The sequence below is a fragment of the Tachypleus tridentatus genome, chromosome 13 (assembly GCF_004210375.1).
Source record: "Tachypleus tridentatus isolate NWPU-2018 chromosome 13, ASM421037v1, whole genome shotgun sequence".
Taxonomy (NCBI): Eukaryota; Metazoa; Arthropoda; class Merostomata; order Xiphosura; family Limulidae; genus Tachypleus; species Tachypleus tridentatus.
This window is the reverse complement of record NC_134837.1, coordinates 169761966-169782635: the sequence shown is the minus strand read 5'-3', so window position 1 is coordinate 169782635 and position 20670 is coordinate 169761966. Positions and strand designations below refer to the sequence as shown.

The 20670-nt window shown below is 33.2% G+C and overlaps 2 protein-coding genes across 4 annotated transcripts in view; one reads left to right on the top strand and one right to left on the bottom strand.

The window, feature by feature from the left end:
• Nucleotides 1-18195, top strand: part of LOC143239231 (uncharacterized) — a 30454-nt gene extending 12259 nt beyond the window's left edge. The window contains exons 1-3 of one of the 3 annotated variants that reach the window (XR_013021069.1): nucleotides 2298-2434; nucleotides 17074-17215; nucleotides 17673-18195. Coding sequence is in view for 1 of the 3 variants with exons in the window: in XM_076480138.1 (XP_076336253.1) it covers nucleotides 17074-17215; nucleotides 17673-17826 (296 nt within the window). In the remaining 2 variants the exon portion in view is untranslated. Of the gene's footprint in view, nucleotides 1-2297; nucleotides 2435-16338; nucleotides 16412-17073; nucleotides 17216-17672 lie in introns of those variants that run through there. The other 2 variants (XR_013021070.1, XM_076480138.1) reach the window with 2 other exon arrangements.
• Nucleotides 2429-20670, bottom strand: part of LOC143239230 (TWiK family of potassium channels protein 7-like) — a 46943-nt gene continuing 28701 nt past the window's right edge. The window contains exon 2 of the mRNA XM_076480136.1: nucleotides 2429-4444. Within this exon, the coding sequence (XP_076336251.1) occupies nucleotides 3732-4444 (713 nt within the window). The 3' untranslated portion in view covers nucleotides 2429-3731. The remainder of the gene's footprint in view (nucleotides 4445-20670) is intronic.

The following is a 20670-nucleotide window of genomic DNA, read 5'->3' as shown; positions in this document are numbered from 1 at the left end:
TTATTTATATCTCGAGATTAACCCTTGATTTATCAATACCTTCAAGACAGTATACTAACCAGTAACGACATCTTATTCGAGCACAAACTTGTTTTTCATTAAGTAATCAGAATGCATTATTTATCCGGAAGAAAAAGAAGGTTACTTCTACTAAGCCAATATGAATTTCAATAGGCGTTTAGTAATTACGATATTAAGAAAGGAAATCGCAACAACAAAAAATTGCCGCGTCGAATAGTTCGACAAGATATATATTTTTTCCCTAAGAATACGATAATCTGGGATATTAGCGCTATGGTATAAGAAGTAACGAATCATGTTTAAATTATATTTATAAATATTATAATACATTATCTGGATACGTAACTCGTGCGAGACAGAAGCTAATAATTTTTTGTTTGATTCTTTGAAATTAAGCACAAAGCTATACAATGAGCTCTCTGTGTTCTACCCACCACACGTTATCGAAACCAAGTTTTTAGCGTTTTTAGTCCACAGACATTCTGCTGTGCCACTTTGGGACGAAGCTAACAAGACTACCTACTGAGCTCTCCAAGAACACGAACTGTTTCCCTGAACATTTCATCCCCAAGGTTTTTTAACTATGAACATAAACATTATGTTACTGTGTGCTTGAGTACAATAACATACATTTGTTAAACAGTTTTATGTATGTATATTACAGCCACCTTAGATTTTGATCTCAAAATCTACAGAATTAATAGGGGTAATCTGTTTGGCTTGCTATCTTAAACTTACTTTTTTATGTAAAGAAACAAAAATTCGCCAAAACAACATTGTTTTGGACGTATATAGTTTTTTATTAAACATTTATTGACGTAAAGCACAGACTCTCTTTTTAAATTACCACATTGAAGTAATACTTTATTATTATAGGCCCAAACAATCAATAGATCTAGTCCACTATACTACAGAGATGAATATCAAGTCACACGTCACATTATAATTTTGATACATCTTATATAACGTCACTCGTAATATTGTTATGATTGTTGCAATAAGATTCAGATAGAACAATTGCAAGGACATAAAAACATTTTCAATTAATACTAATAAAACGCTTTCTTCGATAAACTTACTAGTCATAATAATATGGTTATCTATCATAGTTTTCCTGTTAAGGAACAAAAGAAAATTTCGAGTCTGGATCATAAACGATATTCAATGCAAGTTTAAAAATACTGTCAATATGATTACAGCTAAGAACAAACCAGAACATAACATTAAATTGTAAGCGCCAAAATATCAAATATCACATAAATATATTTAAACATAACACAATAAATATGTTAATTGTATATACATTCTAAGTATAAATTTGTACTTATATTGATTGGTTTTCACATGAACTATTTCTTATAATAAACGAAAAGAAAATATGAATTAGTATTGTGTTTTCTTAATTATTTCAGCCTAGTACTACTATCTTGTACTATAAAATGATTGGAAGACTTGTGTGTGTATACATATATGTACACGTTATTTAATCTGACGTCATTTGTTTTTTGTTGTGAAACTTTGCTCTTGTCAATTCATTAGCTGTGTATATCAAACAAAGTTATTCGTCTGTCGATGGTCGTAACGTTACAAGTTGGTTTGAGAAACTGGTTAGACAATTATCGATAGAATTTCAGAGAGGGCTACGCCCCAAGGATTAAGTTTAAATGTACGGTTAACAGCCATTTCAACCTTCACTGGGTGAAACTAACCCGAAATGAAAGGAACGATTAATACGAAGCACGTGTAACTCGAATGAGGGTTCGTGTGCATAAGTAATTTTCTTTACAACCACCAGATGCTTTCTTCCTTAATCTTTATCGTCCGTTTGGTAGATTTTGTTAGCTAATTCGAAACACGTACGCCATCTCGCCTTCCCCGTTAAGGAGATAATCTCCATGTTTCTATATCACTGGACGGCTGGTATGGGTATTAAAACTTTTATTAATAAAGCAGAGAACAACGTTTCAACTTTCTTAGGTCATCTTAAGGTTAACCTAAGAAGGTCGAAACGTTGTTCTTTGCTTTATTAGTAAAAATGTTAATACCCATACCAGCCGTCTGTGATACATTTTTATTTCAAGTAAGTTTCTCGTCATCGCGAAACTCCGAGTTTGTCCTGAGTACCTATGCGAGTGTAATATTGAAATGCTTGCTAAAACTGTTTAAACATAAAGGTGTTGTAATTAGTTGTTTTTTTCAAGAAATCGACTGGCGTATTTTTTAGATGTTATCTAGTAGTCGCTTAAAAGAATTTAAAGACCTTCCGTGGCTCAGCGGAAAATCTGAGATTTTATAACGAGTTTCTATACTTGAGGTAGGCAGAGCACACATAGCCTGTTCTATAACTTCGTGCTTAACGAGAACAAAGGGAAGAGGACTAGAAACCTTTCTCAGTATAATTCGAATATGATGTGTGAGTATATATTATAATTGGAAGTTTATTAATGTAAATAATCTTTTGGTGTTAGTTTTTATATATATAGATAAACATATCATTTTATTCCTCATGTATATTATTATTACTTTTTAATTTACGTTTATTTGTTTATCTGTGTGCAAAGTTACACAATATCCTACATAAAATTGTTGATTACATATATAACTGCCATGATTTCTCTTTTTCTTTCTTATAAATAACTACAGGAAAGGTTGCTGATAAGAACAGTTGAAGAATAGAAACAAAATCTGAGATGTGCTTCTCTGCAACAAATTTTCTTAATTAATGCAAATAATATTAAATAGAAAAATCTCGTATGTGATGATTATATAGTTGTACCCTCTTTGCATCTCATGTTTTTGTCAATCAATATAGGTAATCACAGATGGTACATAATAGCCGTATAAGATTCAGCGTAGTTAATATATTAATTATTTATCGACAACATTGTTACACTATTAAAGGAACAATACACAAATTTACAACAGGAGTGTTATCCTTTCCATAAGAATATACATTAAAAATGGCTGTATGATAGGCTACAGCGAACACAGCTACAGTCTTGAGTAAATCAAAAAGTGAAATGTTCTTTTAGTTCCAGTAGATATTTCACTGTTTTAACTCATAAGGCACATTTTAATCCCTAACATTTTTACGGAAAAGTTTATTTTGCTAATGTTAAGAAAATAATCAACGACGCTGTTTGTGTTAGTGTGCTGAGTGTAGAAATACTTTCTGCTCACTTGACTAACGGATCAGTAAAAGTCATGTGTATATTTTAACTTGTTATTTATGTGAAACAGGATATGGAACAAATTTATGGACTTTGATCGCAATACAACAATAAACCACTGTGATAAATCATCCATTTCATCGCTACACATTAAAATTTTTCTGAAGGGGTGGAGAGAGTCCAATGGACTTCTGGTCAGATTGTGTCGCATTTTAACGATATATTATATTCAAATAGCTTAAAACATAAACATAATATTATACATTTCAGGAACTACAGAACGATTCCGTTCACTGAGATATTGTCATTCACAGACCTATCACTCTCTGGTCCTTTACATTTTGAAATCACTGGATCATTTATGATTCTCGCAGCAGTCTAAATCATGCAGAAATTGGTATGTTATCTGATCACAAGTCGTCATTTTGTAATAATTCGTAATGTCAACAACTAAATTATTTGCCAAATCGCGGTAACTATCAAAATGCTGAAAACACAATTACAGTATTGTAATCCAGTAAACCACCAGTCATTACGTTTTCAATCATCAGAATCTTCGGAGTCGTTTACAATACCTAATCGCTTTCCAATACTCCTCATTTTATAAATAACCTCTTCCTGGACCAGAGTAAAACACATGGCGATCAGAGCCATGCCTCCAAGAAGATAGAGTGAACATATGACCAGTTTTTCTTGTGAACCCGGTGTATCCGAAACAACTGTATCACCAGGCACCAGATCTCCAAACCCAATAGTACTGAGAGTAACAAAGCAGAAGTAAGCGCCATCTAGGTAGTCCCAACCTTCCCAAATAGAAAAAAGAAAAGCCCCTCCGCATATATACCCAGTAATCAAGGTTAGGCAGAGAGTTATTGGTACATTTGTCCGCGATTTCCCATAATCCCCCTCTTCTGATGGATCATCTGGAATGACTTCCATCTTAACTTCTTCGGCGACTGGTTGCGATGTCCTGAATTTGCTGGGCAATGTAGCTTCGAGAGGACCGTGAGAATTAGAGGTGTTTTCCTGTAACACGATGTGGTGGACACGATAATGTTCTACATGACGACGGGGACGTCGACGACCATCCTGTGGCTTACACCCACACAACCTGCGGTAAAGGTATTTAAAAGACTTGGCCAAAAAATCTCCAATGTTAGTCAGATAGAGAAACATCAGAGGTATTCCTACAATAGCGTAGAGAATGGTCACTAACTTTCCCCAGTTAGTCTTTGGTGCAATGTTTCCATATCCTGTAATAAAGAACAGACAGGGTAAATGAAAGCTCTTGTACAACTTGGTTGTTTTTCATAATCACGTTCTGATATAATTTGACCCAAAACATTTCCTGAAGTATAACATCACGCAATTATGAGCGCCATCAGTAAATATGTTTAGAAGAAATTCTTCAGTAGTCCAAACACATTCTTACACAGCTAACAGAGAGTATATTAGATATAATTTGAAGAATGAATACACTGGAATGGTGTGAACTTTCTACGGTGTGAATGAAAGTGAAATACTTAATATAACTCTATTTAAAGCTATGTTTAGCTTGCAACTTTTCGAAACGAAAACCAAATTCGTATCACAATAACTAATATCTGTTTTAGACATGGCTTTTATTTTACCAGTGCTAACCAGAAGAAAGAAGTTTACGCTTTTATAAAAGTCAAACGACATTTGCCACTTAATGATATATAATAATATCTGTTACGAATATACAATTTTTTAAAGGAATAACAGCAAAATTTTACTTATGAGATATATGGCAAGAAAAAATTGTAACTTATTCACAACCCATTAACGTACGACAAACAAACAGAAGTTGATGATAAAAAAAAACTTAAATGCTGTGCAATATTGGTGACTGCATGCGAACGCATTCGATAGGAGCTGCAATAACTGATTTTTTTCCAATTAAACGAGCTTAATTGATATAGCAGCCAACATATACTTATAGTACACATAGTGCTAAAAATGGATTTTTCTCTAAAAAGAAAAAGAGATTTACTCTTAAGGACAATAACTAATAGTAAAACAAGATACAATGATTTTTCTTCGTGGTATCCTGCATTGTAGCTACTTATTTTATATATTGTAGAAATATAAATTACAACTGGAAGTTATGTTCTGGTGATTCACACTAAACAAAACCTAGGAGGCCCGGCATGGCTAAGCGTGTTAAGGCGTGCGACTCGTAACCTGAGGGTCTGGGGTTCCCATCCCCGTCGCACCAAACATGCTCGCCCTTTCAGCCGTGGGGGTGTTATAAAGTTACGGTCAATCCCACTATCCGTTGGTAAAAGAGTAGTCCAAGAGTTGGCGGTGGGTGGTGATGACTAGCTGCCTTTCCTCTAGTCTTACACTGCTAAATTAGGAACGGCTAACACAGATAACCCTCGCGTAGCTTTGTGCGAAATTAAAAAAAAAAAAACCTAGGTTTTTCTTCAAGTTTTTAGATTTTGTGTGTTTACTCCTTGAGTAGCGTAACGTTTCAAATTTCCTTATTTCAACTTCATCACCAACACCGATGGGACAACTTTTTTATTTGATTAATGTAATCGACCTGATGTATTACAAATAAATCTTTGTTAACTGAAAACCATTTTGAAGACGTTTCGTCTTCGAGTTAAAGTTTGTGATTATCTGTTTCATCTATACAATTTGCACTTGTTTTTATTTTTGAAGTACATCTAGTACTTCTAAGCCCCACGTGCCTCAGTAGCACGCTTGAAGGTTTATAATGCTATAGAAATCGGGGTTCGAAACCTGTGATGAGCACGATCCATTGTCCAGCTTTGCATTAACCACATAAAATCACATTATTGTATATTCTATATTATAGAAATTTTTGCATTTTGTATAGAAGTAAGAAAGAATAGTAATTATAAGTATTTAGGGCAATAATTTAAATTAATTTTTTCATAGAGAGATCATGCCTCTGATATTTACGTTCTCATGTTAACTAATTTTCTTGGCGATTGATAGCGACAAGTAATAACACTAGGGGAAACTACACGATTCTGGTTCTTCTCATCAGTTGTGAATGTAAACCTAAGTATTATCTGTTTTAGATTGTTATTGTAAGCTGTAAATGTTCTACTAATTCTAATAATTATCCAAGACTTGATAAGGGTACAAAAATGTGATTAATGGCGAAAGAAGTAATATAGTAAAATTAAGCGTGAAATAGTTTCAATCTTTTTAAAATGATAGTTTAAATTTCTTATGTACAGTCCAATATGATTACAAACTAAGTGTATAAACACTGCTGCTGTATTTAAAGAGGTTCCAAGGGTTTGGGACTAAAATGAATATTACATAATCATATTAAAAACGGTAAATCCCACGTGAGAAAAATCACAAAGATTTTAAGTTCAAAAGCGTGCTGTTTAATGTACATCAATTAGCTATACAGGAGTTTAATACATTATATCAAATTAATTTTGGAGAATCATCACATTCTTACAGTCCATCTTAACACATCCGGTCATGCTTTATCTGACGATCGTTCATCTTGACAATAGCCCTGCAGCATAATTTCCATTGAGAAAGATTACGTAGTAAGAATATCGTGTTGAAAGTACACTCACTCCTTTCCTCCTTAGTTTATATCATTAATTGAGTATATAAGGAATAGTATGAATGCTAGTTTCACTCTCAACCTGCATGAAGTATGCAACAATTAAACTTCACACGTAACTTATGACGTTTTTCCAGAAAACATTCTTATTAAATTCATTGCCTAGTGTTACAAAGGCCGGTGAAAGGCTTTGGCTACTGTTAGGTATGTTACTGAAGTCCCTTTCTAAAAGTAAAGGTTGGCTCTATGGTAGAGCTTTGGAATTTGGAACAGGTTAGCTGGATTCGAAATCATACAGTACCACTAAATATTCTCCACACTTTAAGCTATGAGTTCGTTATAAAACTGACAGGCAATCCATTAGCATGGATGGATGTAAGACACTAGTTTAAGCTAGCAGTAGTAGTTTTGCCATAAAGTACAAAAATATAAATATTTTTGCTGGATAAATCCAGTCCCGCAAATTGATCTACTTTTTATGTTTTCCTATAGCATTGAGTGCAACGGATAATCCTGTCTTGCAAATTCTATATTCCCAATCTCAACATATCTTTATGATCTGAGTATATAAATACTTAGCATCTGAAAATAATGTTACACACCCTTCTCAAAAGTGACTAATTTTTGGTGGCATCACATTACCCACGAAAATCCAAGTAATTTCAAAATGTCGTTCTGATACATGCCGTTCCATCACGACTTTACATTGGTAGCGGTTGCGACGCTATGCTGATTTTTATATTCACAGTAGTTTTGTACAAAATCCAGAATGCTTCAACGTTTCTAATATACAAGACATACACAAACCAAGTGAAATTATTGTTTTTGTTTTCAAATCACATTAATATTTATTTTAAAAAAACGAATATCGTCTCTCGCTAACTCTAACTTTCTAATAATGTATAATTCCCTTTCATTGTTTTTATTCAACTTCTTCATACACATGAAAGGAAAACAAACAAGATTACAAAAACATCGTTTAACTGATTTTTATGCGGTGATATATAGTTTTAGTCCGCACATAAATAACCTATCCCACTTTCTACTTATATCACTTAATAAGATGAGAGAGGAAGCGAAGCTATTAATAAAAGTTGAAACTTGAAGACGTAAGCTCTTCTGTAAATACAAGTAAAGAGGTTATTCCTAAAGGCAACACCAGGAAATAATGGGCGCTCGGAGTTTAGAGGAGATCTTAGTACGTTTTCACTTCTTCACTGAATCTATATTAATGGCCCGTGTTGTATCCTATATGATTATGCATGTGCATGCAAGTTTGATGAATATAACTTGCACATGCTTGTCTGAATTCTCTACAATTAATGTTTATACTTTAACTTTGCAAACGTGTAATAACTCAACATAGCCTAATAACAGGCTACTGCATGCTGCATTTTCCTGTGTAATTTCTCAACCCAGTAACTTCCTACTCGCTACAACAAAATAGATCACGATGAGGCAAGGCTAGCTGGACGACAAGCGCTCCAGAGTGTCTTTGGATTCCTGGGAAAGAACCAAATATCTCTGTGGTAATGGAACACGCCGTATTTGTCTTATACGAACGAAGACGCTATATTTTTATTTGATGGTTAAGCATTACTTAAATCAAGAACACCCATATCCTCAGAAAAAATAAAACCAACCGGTAGTGTTCGTTGTAAATTATTCTTAGCAAAGGTCGTCGACATAGTAAGTACTCCAAATTGAAAGGCTAGCAAAGAAAAGTATAGATTAATAGGCGGTTTCTCTCCATAAAATATTACAACTGATTCTTTCCGTCACTGTAGTTTGTTCGAGGAATTTTTGCACAAAATTAAATCAAATAACAAAATTCCTTCCCATTGAATTGGTGAGGGATACAGATTTAACGCTGTCTGTCCGCACATAGCTGTGTCTAAGAATGGATATTTAAGATAAATAATAAAATAAGCTTAGATCATATTAGGTGATTTACGGTGGAAAACTTATTATAACCAGTCTAGATAGGTTTTTCTTTACAAGCATAAATCATACATCGAGGTTCACATTATCTTCACATTTTCAAACAAGGTTTTGTTCGTTTCTTTAGAATTAAGCACAAAGCTGCATAACGGGCTATTTGTGCTCTACCCACCAGGGGTATCGATACTCGGTTCCTAGCGGAGTGAGTCCACAGACATACCTCTGTGCCACTGGGGAGAACATTCAGTTAACCTATCTTAACAAATTCGTAAATAGAAATTCGGTGCTATGAAATATATTCATTAAGAAACATTAAATTTTATAGCTACATGAAAAAGCACAAAATCAAAATTAAGGAAAATTTTTCAAATCTCTTTGAGCAGCCATAAGCACTATCAAGCTTCAATTTAACCGTCAACGAGCAGTGAGGCAGGCTACAATATCCCACGATTTATAATGAAAAAACGAATGTATAATTTAAAAGATTTAAATAAATGTTTAGATGCTAGATTTTTGTTTGCTTGTTTGTTTTTCGAATTTCGCGCAAAGCTACACAAAGACTATCTGTGCTAGTTGTCCCTAATTTTGCAGTGTAAGACTAGAAGGAAGGCAGCTAGTCATCACCACCCACCACCAACTCTTGGGCTACTCTTTTAACAACTAATAGTGGGATCGACTGTCACAATATACCGCCCCCACGGCTAAAAGGGCGAGCATGTTTGGTGTGACGGGAATTCGAACCAGTGACCTTCGAATTACGAGTCGAGTGCCTTAACCACCTGGCCATGCCGGACCATATCTTTTGATGTACCTTTATTTTATTTAGTGTGTGGTTTGGCCGAAAAGCTCGAATAACATTAGAGTAGAGGGAAGGAAGCTAGTCAACATCATCCACCGCCAACTCTTGAGCTGTTCTTTACCAATTGATAGTGAAATTTACCGTAACATTATAAAGTCCCTGCAACTGAGAGAGTAAACATGTTCAGAAAAGAGGTTGGAACCCGCGATCCTCAGATTGCAAATCGATTTTTCTAACTACTAGTCCATGCCAGGCTGGTAAACGATTCGTGTATGTGTTCAGAAAATTGAACAAACAGTTACACAAAATTTATAAGCTACATTCTATATTTACTTGACCTATATTTAACGACACTGTATGACATCATCAGAACTTTCAAAGTTTAGTTGATAAAGTAGAAAGCCAAACGACCATGGTGCACTCAAACTATGTTTGATAAAGACATTTCAAAGTAGAACTTTCTAAAATCGATACTTCTTCTACCTTACTAATAGTTAACGTGAAACACTAATGAGTCCTAGTAATGTGGAAAAGGCCTCGTCGGAAATAGAGACGGTATTGTGGTTCACATATTGTGTTTTATTTTTCACTCGTGAAGTGTTGTAAATGGAACATGAGATTTCGCGATATAAATATGTGATCCCAACAAAGATCGCTTCTAACGAAGTTTTTAAAATTATGTTATTTCAAAAACGATTTTGATAAATAATATAAGATTTATTTATTTTAGCGAAAAGACTTGGCCAAGACTTGTACACTAAAATTATGGTATTCATAATCTCCTCGAAGAATGGTAAGAAAAAGAAATGTTCGTTTTAACTTCTACAGCGTTCTGACATGTAGGTTTAGCATTAAGATGTAAGAGGTAAATGTTGGACCTCCATTGGCATAGCGGTTTGTCGGTAGACTTGCAACTCTAGAAACCAGGTTTCGACACCCGTGGTGGGCAGAGAACATATAGCCTATTGTGTAACTTTGTTTTATCTTCAAACAAACAATTAAATGCTGCCCTTGGTAATTTCTAGACTCCGTCATTATTATCGTGTACAGATGAAAAAACATGATCGACTTTACATATCCCTCCTCACTCCATTCTGGCTGTGTTTTATCATTTCACAAGCTTTCCATCGGTTTACCCTATCGCTGTCCTGTGCATCACTTGTGAGCCACAAGACACAGTGCTTTAGCACCTATGTATAACATGTAGCACACAACTACGTTTAATTGATATGCAACTGATGCTAGTGCTCGTGGAAAAGAGATTGTTTTGGATCAGTGATTATAACTAGAACATAGTAGAGAGCTTCATACCAGCATACTGTTGTATTAATATAGAGTTTTCACTTTCTCTTGAGTGGAAACTCAATATTATTACAACAGTTGTTGTTTTTTTATAAATTCTTTTGATTTTCATTCAATAATACCGGGATTATATGCTTCACTCACTCATTCCTACGTGGGTAAATGATCAAATATGAGTATCTATATGTTTAACTCGCAATCTGAGGGTTATGGATCCGAATCCTGATCCCACCAAACATGCTCACCCTTTCAACCATTAGGGCGCTATAATGATACGATCAATCCCTATATTCGTTGGTAAAAAAATATTTTTACACTAAAGTACTATTGTTTTCATGTATATTCTTTCACAGAGTCAAAAACTTATTCTGTGCTACTACAAGCAAAGAGCTGATTATGAATGTTCCATAACATTCTTGGACGGATAGAATAACGAATGTATCCATATCCTATTAGCGCAAAATCATATAAAACAGAAGATAACATATAGACAAGCATTAAAACACAGATATAATATTATAAACAACTATAGAAATCAGTATGCTTCAATATAACAAGTATCCATGCTCAATAATTAAAAAATAAACTATTACGGGCCTTGAATAATATTATTTAATTAATCTCAACGTTAAATTTGGTTAATTTATGCCTATATTTAATTGAATAATCTATAAAAGTTCTCGTTTTTTAATTTATCGGTTTTTAACGTTTAACTTGGCTAAATTGCAATTTCTTATGATAACTTTAACTTGATTAACGTTTAAAAATCAAGAAAATATATTTGTCTGTAGTAGCTGTATTCTACAACTTTCTTTTTCAGCAAAGCAATTATTTCTTTCTGTACCTTTTTTATGTATCAAATGTTTCTCTAATTTACATACAGATTAAACTTTGACTTTAAATTGAGGGTGACTACACCTCAGTAGCTGATTATTGCTCTGTACTTTATGATATATGGAGAAGTCGCAAGAGAGATGAAATTAGACCACCTGTCTCGGTTTGGCATGGCCAGGTGGTAAAGGTGTTCGATTTTAATCCCCCTCGCATTAAACATGCTCGCCCTCTCAGCCGTGGGGGCATTATAATGATCGGTCAATGAGTTGGCGGTGGGTGCTGATGACTAGCTGCTTTCCCTCTAGTCTTACACTGATAAATTAGGGACGGCTAGCGAAGATAGCTTTAGTGTAGTTTTGCACAAAATTCAAAAACAAACCACCTATCTATGTGTAAAAACCCTTTTATGAAGTAGCATCACGGGAAGAACTGAAATTTCTGGAAGTTCAGATTTCGATCCCCGTAGTAGATATAAATCATAGAAGCACCTGTGTAGCTTTTTGTTTAAGAACGACTAAATTAAATAGCTATCTAAACGTAGTAAGTAAAAAAAAAAAAACCTTATCGATCTGTCTTTCTTTACATATTTATTTATTTATTTTGTGGAAGAAATAAAATATATAAATCGAAGTTCAGAAATGTTCTATTTCTTAGAGAATCACAAATAGTTAATGAATGCTGTGTAACATGATTCAGGAAAGTAAGCTGAATTTAGATACACTAAGCGATTTGTAAATATATCGTACCTGTTTACAGTTAAACATCCAGTTACGAAAAATACATAAACAATACCTAAATATGATCCACCTACAGATGCATCTTTTCTTTCTAACCTCCAAATGACAAATGGAATTTTATCACGCAAAAAGTACGTTTGTGTTATTATAGTAATTAGTAACGAAAGACACTTGGAACATGTGGGACTTGAAATTTTTGAACCTAATAGTTGTTTGAACACATTCTGATATTAAAGCATAAAATAATAATTACATATTTCTCTTGTGGGTTATGAAAATTTTATTATTATTATATAAGCATTAGTGTTTGTTGAAAATTATTATTAATGTGAATGTTCACAGTTTGTTTTTAAAGAACGTATCAGAAAGTAATTATATGTTATGATTAAATCATTTAATTATTTTAATTTAATTTAAAATTCAGCTAATACTCTCGCTATTCCACCTCTTCAGTAAACAATGTATTTCTACATAATTAGTATTAAATACACAAACACTACAGTGCACGAGGTATATAAAAACGATACCATAAAAACTGTGCAAAAATTAATTCATTAATTGAAGAATTTTATATAGAATATTATAAACACTAAATTTTGTTGAATAGTACAGGCACGTGATATTTCAGATTTCAGCAATACATTATAATTGTATCTCTTTTTCTGCCTTCACTGAGTATAATTTTTGAAAGAACATTTTTGCAATATTTTTCCATGTCTAAACAGCGTCCAATTTTGCACTTTTCTACATCTTACTCTAGTTCTTACTTTTGACACAAATAATGTCGAAGTGTTTCTCATATACACTTAAAAGATTTGAAGCTTCATCAGTTTTGTTGTCACTTTTTGTAGTGTAAAGCTAAACTATAGCCTGTCTGTGCTATATTTACCATGGGAAATCGAACTCTGGATTTTAGCGTTGTAATACCGTGAACTTATCACCGGCCTACCAGCAGAACCTGTTTACTTAAGCAATTTCATTCTGTTGGTAAATAATAAACTAAAAATTCAGCAACTGAATTTGGGTCTCTTGAAATCACAGTGCAATACAAATAGTTAAGTTAGTAATTGTAAAACACTGTTTTTAACAGCAGTAAACTCGATATAAGGGCCTGCTTCTCAGATCAATAGCTAATTACCAGTAAAGATATAATTTTTCTTACCATAAAATTATGCTTTTACTTGCTTTCCCCAGCCCTCTGTGACCTAACACATTATTTCTAATAACTTGTTAGTTGTTATCTCCTAAATCAACTCTAAACGATAATTCCTTTCAGAACTTGAATTGTTTGTCTTGTCTAATCTGTTATGATTACAAGGAATTAAAAAACATTGATTGCCATGATGTCTGTTTGTTAGGGTGTCATAGGTTTTTTTCATCCTTGACTACTCTGTCAAAAATGTCTACTAACGAAACATATGAGACGAACACGAGTTATCAACGTGTAAGAAGGACAGCCTTTATAGGAACCCTGTAAATGGAGTATCCTTTATAAGAACTCTGTAAGTAGTACAGACAGCTTTAAAGGAGCCCTGTAAGTAGCAGAATCTTTATCGGAACCACAAAAATAGAATATCTTTTTATAGAAATGCTGTAAGACAGCGTTCAGAGAAACTCCGTAAATAAGGCAGTCTTTAAAGGACCCTGTAAGTAAGAACAGCCTTTAGCTGAATCCTATAAGTAGAACATCCTTTAGCTGAATCCTATAAGTAGAACATCCTTTAGCTGAATCCTATAAGTAGAACATCCTTTATAGGAACTCTATAAGTAGGACAGTCTTTTAAAGGAACTCTTAAGTTGGATAGCCCTTATAGGAGCCGTGTAAGTAGAACAGTCTTTATACTAGCTCTGTCAGTAAGACAGTCTTGAGAGTAGCTCTGTAAGTAGGACAGTCCTTATGGAAACTCTATAAATGAGGCAGCCTTTATATGATATAACGTTTTGTAATCATTCTTTAATATTTTGTATCGAGTAGTGCTTCTGTTTGTCCATAAGCAACCCAACCATGCCGAATGGTCCATATATACTCTGAAATGCGTTCATTACTTCTTGCCCAGAACAGTGCTGCTTACTCTTTAACAATATGTTCAACATTTTGACATAAAAATCACTTTTTTTTTATCGTACCTGGTACTTTGAGCAACTAAAATGCTATCTTGATAACAGCCCACCAATCTCATAGAGCAAAAGCAAAATATCTACTCTCCAAGCTGTCATATATTCATCTGGTTACCTAACTTAATAGCGTCAAATGTACAAGTTTAACCTCCTTTAGGTAGTTGAGCTCCTATATTATTTAGCACGTACTTCGTTGGAATAAATCTAGGCGTTCTAAGAGGATTGCCTTTTGTATTGTCTTATTGAACCACGTTCCGTATAATCACGTGGTGCATTACTCATTCCATGAATGATTCATTAGGACACTTTCTCTTGCTTCTCAATCTCAGCCTACGTTTCTCAGACGCTAATTCTCAAGTTATCACTGATACTACAATTTCCTTGTAAACTTTAATAAACTATTGGTTAAAATGTTTTGTAACATAAAACTATAAATGTTTTAGCTTTTTGAAAAGCTATATTTTCGTTCCTCGTGTTTTTACTCTTTCTTACCTTTATTCTCCAGAGTATTACCAACTTCACAGAGGTCTCACATTTATATTGCTTAAAATACCTCAGTATTTCATTACTATTACAATCCTTGTCATTCATGTTAAAGAATGGCAAATATTTCACTACGATCTAAACAGTATAACAAAGATTTCGGAGGATATAAGTCCTACACAGAGTATTAAAAAGTTTATTAATTTTGCCAGATTGGATTGTATAATAACACTAATCTGAGATACTGTGCAGACAAACATCGTAAACACATGGTTGTTATAAATAAAAGTTTCGAAATCCTATGTTAACTGTATAACCTGATATTAAAATACAAGTTTAGAATATAAACATGCAACAAAATATGGAAACTTAGATATAAATAAGTTTCTAAATCAGATGATTCCAGTACATAAAATTTCCAATTATGAAATAGTCATTTGTTAAACAATTATCTAAACCAGAGGAACATACATTGTAAACAAGCTTAAAAATCGGAAAGTTAATACATAATTTGTTTACTGAATTTGGAACAATGTTACACGAAGGGTATTTGTGCTAGACGTCCCTAATTTTGAAATGGTAGATTAGAAGGAAGGCGAATAGATAACACCACCTAGAGTCACCTTATGGGCTTCTCTTATCAGACCGAATAATAAGATTTGACTGTCTATCTTAAAAAGAACACCAACCAAACTGAACTGTAGGTGACAATTTTTAATGGGATTATGTAAACGGAACACGAGGCACCAAACATTAGCTGCAATATTATACAATATCGTTTCAGCCAATTAAAGAATCAAAAGGGTCACACATCGCTAAAAACCCAGTTACGGTACCCGCGGTGGGCAGAGCACAGATAGCCTATTGTGTAGCTTTGTGCTTAATGCTAAACAAGTAAACAACCAAAATGGTCAAAATAAGCATTTTACAATAGAAACAAGTATCTGAAGATTACAGACTAAACAAGAGTTTTCACAGATTCTTGAAGATACAGGCTAAAGAAGAATTAACTTCAAAAAATTACAATAGAAATAACTCTGAAAAAATGGAAAATTACAACTTAAACAGGTATTTAAATCAAGCGGAAATTGTGTAAGCAAACATAGAAATATAAAAGTTTCAATTGAAAAAATATCGGTATCTGAAAGCTTTATTGCGAATACGTATCGAAAACTTAGTATGTCAGAGTAAATGACTAATTCAGTACAACCTAAATCCATCAGTTAATTAGATTACTATCTGTTAATACTATTAGTTGTACTGACCAGTGTTGTATTTTACTATTTGTCAAATCAACTTACTGCTTGTGTATGTGCCATAAATCGTACCTATTGTCTAGTTATTAAGATTGACTTTATTATTTCAAGGTGATTGGCCTGTTACTTGTCAATCCGCGTGAGAGGTGTGACCTTAGCGTCCAGTAAGTACGTTATGTATACTACTCATAGTAACCTATATAATGTTTACAGGTTTACGAGGCTAGAAATCGGGTTTCAATATCAGTGTTAGGCAGAGTATATATTTTTGTACCTTTGTGCTTAACAGCAACAAAACCAAATCCAGCCTCCGACTAAAGAGCAACATGTATCAGGAGTTACTTACTTTTGTTTTTAAAATATTAAAATTATTCAGCTTTCACGGGCCACTTGCCAGTGTTTAAGAAAGTTATACAAGGATGTACGTGTTCTGATGTCATCCTTTCTTAGGAAACCAGTACCAAAACAGAAGAGCGAACAACCATTTTTCATGTATTTTATAAGTAATAACAACTTCACCTTTCTGTAAAGTCACTTGCTTTATATTATTGGTTATAATGACCGAAATATTATTAATTATCATCGTTTACTTATGAAGAACAGTTTGCATTATGAGATTAGTATGTGGACTACGGACTAGCCTAACTTTTCTAAACTGGTCAAATCTCATGATCTGTTGTTGTATTTACGGTTCAAAATACAAGGAAGGCATCGACTTGATCGACGAATGCATTCTAGTCACTAAATATTTTAATTTTATCTTGTTTTGATTGCCTTATGACATTATGTACTTCTAGTTTATTTATATTATTTATTTATAATATAGAAATAGTTCAATTATTTCAAGAGATAAACCATAGGAAAGGCAACCAGCCAATATCAACCACAGTCAACTCTTGGGCTACTTACTCTTCTTCTAAAGAAAAGTGGGATTTACCGACAAATTATAACGCCACGCTACTAAAAGGGTGAGCATATTCAGCGACGAAAATCAAACCTGTAATCCACATGTTACGAATCAAGCGTCCAAATTACGAAGCCATACCAGGGAAGAACTAGTTTAATTAATTTACATATATATATATAATCTATAGGGTTATATTTTCTTTTGTTCAGAAGCTATAAATAAAAATCAATTCGTTGAGAATAAACAAAAATATCAGTTGTGTTACATAAAGCCGAGAACGAAAATAAAACGCTTATTGCGTAAACAAATTGTTTACATAAGGAAAAATGTATTTACTCAAGTAACAAAGCCCACAATTGTCAATATCAATGAGTGAATAAATCAGAAACTTTACTGCAAATATATACAGAGGTTAATTAATGTTTTCTTTAACTAATGTTTTAAAACCTTAAATTTCAAACAAAATGTACAAGCTGTGCAGGTATGTTTTGTTTTATATATTTTTTTTTATTCTTCAGGCTAGAAAAGCATCGACAAAAGAAATCCTGCGATCAGCTGTATTTGTCGAGTCAGCTGCCTAAGCCTTCCTGCTGTTTTAATGAAAGACTTAGTATACAAGATGTTCTAAACCAGGTTACGTGTTCAAAACAGCTTGGAATGCAGTATTTTTAGGAGGCAAGGCAAAGACAATATACCTGATTTTTTCCTTGCGAGATCTTGAAACTGTGTTTTCCTTTATTTTGTTTGTATTCTTTTGAGGCTGGTGTAATGTGAAGAAATCTTAAAAAATACACAAGGAAACAGGCTGCTTTCTCTTTACTTTATATATACTTTTGAAGAGAAAAAATATATATATATACACATACATACACATTTTGTTAGTTACGCTTGTTAGGATAAATGCCAGAAACATGTCCATGTTTCTTTTTTCTTCGTTTGTAAACAAGATGAATGAAGTCCAGATTGACGTATTGTGATCTTCTTCAAATGGATAGTGTTGGACATCAATGTATCTGTTCCTGTTATTTTTTATTATTAACCTGACTTGTTTGAAATGAAGGAGTAATAACTTAATTTAGTTAATTTCAAACCTTCCAATGACAACAGGCTAATTATTTTTATGTTTATTCTTTGTGAAGTTAACTAAAGAACGGTTCGAGTTAAAACTAACTGTTTAATACGGTTTTAAGTAATGAAGACGTGTTATTTATCGTCAGTTGTTTACTTCTATACCTTATTAGGCTTACAAATGAAAATATCATTTACCACTTAGTATCCAACTGGTCAGACACTGTATTTTAATCGCGTCAGAAGGTTGATAATTGACTGACTTACAACGCTAAAACTCGGAGTTCAATTTTCCGTGGCTGACAGGGTGTAGCTAAGAATAGTGTAAATTTACACTAAAACAAAAACTATCTAGTCTCGTGCACTGGTTTATGAAATTATGAACTTAAATGCGTCTGCTGTATAAAATTAAATATATTTATTTTAAAAACTTGTTTAGTTCTGATCCATACAGATAATTTACTGATTTTAAGGTTGTCTATGCAAGTAATATAACAATTATACCGATACGTTGAATGACTGAAGAAAAAAAAACATTATCTTATTTGTTAATTCTAGCACAGCAATAAATTTCAATTTCTTAGTCATACTTTAAAAGTTGACCTGTAAAAGAAGGTCCAACAAGCTCTCGGTTTTATAGATAAGGATTCTATGCTATACTTACGGGTTTTAGACATATTTACAAATGACCCACTACTTATGTGAAAAGCGAACAAAGAAACGCTTGACAGTACTTTGAGAATTTTATGGTTCGTCTCATCAGATTGATAGTATCAACCTGCATTCCACAAAAGAGAAAGTCATAATAAATGAACATCAGGACTTTAGGTTGGCCATTTAATGTCTCTTCGCTTCCAAACGTTCAGCATGGTGGCGCTCCTGCCCATTTTCTCAGGCATCGCAATAAATGAGCACTTATGAAACAAGCGAGATCTATAACTCCTTTACGCAAGCAGCCACAGTTGGTGTACATATGGTAAGTTGTGTATATTTGTGCTACTTTTACATAGTTTATCACTTCATGATAATATAGGCGATTCGAAATCAATTATAAAATCGAGTACCGAATATGTGAGACTTTTTGTACGTTTAGTTGTGTTTACAAAATGTTTTCTTATTTAAGTAAAAATTACGACAATGTACATTCAAAATAATTATTTTATTATTTTCAAAATACATTGCCTTTAAAAGGTATCATTTGGTACCTATTAGAAATTGTTACTCATACTATAATATATTGTTTCATTGCAGTCTACGGACTTACAACGCTAAACTCAGGGGTTCGATTCCCCTCGGTGAATATAGCAAATAGCCCGATGTGGCGTTCCTAAAAAGAAACATACACATACGCACTGTTTCATTGTATGTACTTCACGAAAATCTTTTGTATAATACTTTTTGTGGAATAATAATAAATAACAAAACTATTGATTAAATACAACTACAACCCGTAAGAAGAAAAATTATATTTAATAAAACATGATTTAAATTAAAAAAAAAACTCTTTATGAAAATTTTTTTGAAGATTTCAAAATTTTGTCAGAAAAAATATCATTACACCGGTAACACTTCCTAATGAATTAACAATTCAGGAATTTTTTCTCTCCTATTAATTACGAACGTTTTAATCATAAAGTTATGCATATAATCCTTCTGGCGTTCCCTTCAGTATCGTCGCACGATGCTTGAAATTATTGCGTAATGATATACTAATCATCTGGACACCGAGACATTGCGAGCAAATCATTACGTAAAACGTCTTTTAAAATAGTGCGAAAAATAAACTGCTTTAATAACTCATTCTATAATATTACAATTAATTAATCAGTATTTTCGGTTTCAAGAGAAGAATGACAGTTGAAACTGTTTCTAAGGTGCAGGTAATGTATGACGACCGTACAGCCTGGTGTAAACTTTCAAGTTAATATCGTCAGATGTCCTGTACGTATTATTCTTTTCGAAGCTAGGTTTGGTTGGTGTAGTAATAATCATCTTTCTAAACAAACTAAATTGCACTACTAACTATTTACGATAGGAAATGAGTTTTGGACACCAGTCATTGTCATGGTTTATATTGAATAATTGTTTTAACCCTACGTTTTGTGGTCATTGTGAAAGGAGTCTTGAAATGGCTTTTACACTGAGACTGAACAAAATAATATCTAATTACGCGTAGTAGTTGACTTCGATTATCTTATTAGCTTTTCACTATAATTATCTGATCTACTGATTAAATACCACGTTTCAACGTTTCAATTACAATGTACCTTATTATTCACAAGCATTTAAACATGCAAACTCTTGGCAACTTGACCCAATTTTCTTTGAGCAAAACGCAGCCCACATTATAACACCCTCATCTAAATGGCCCACAATCACCATGTACAATCACGGTCCAAATGGTTGAAGTGGCTCTAAAACATTTCCACTTGATAGAAAAAAAGGTAG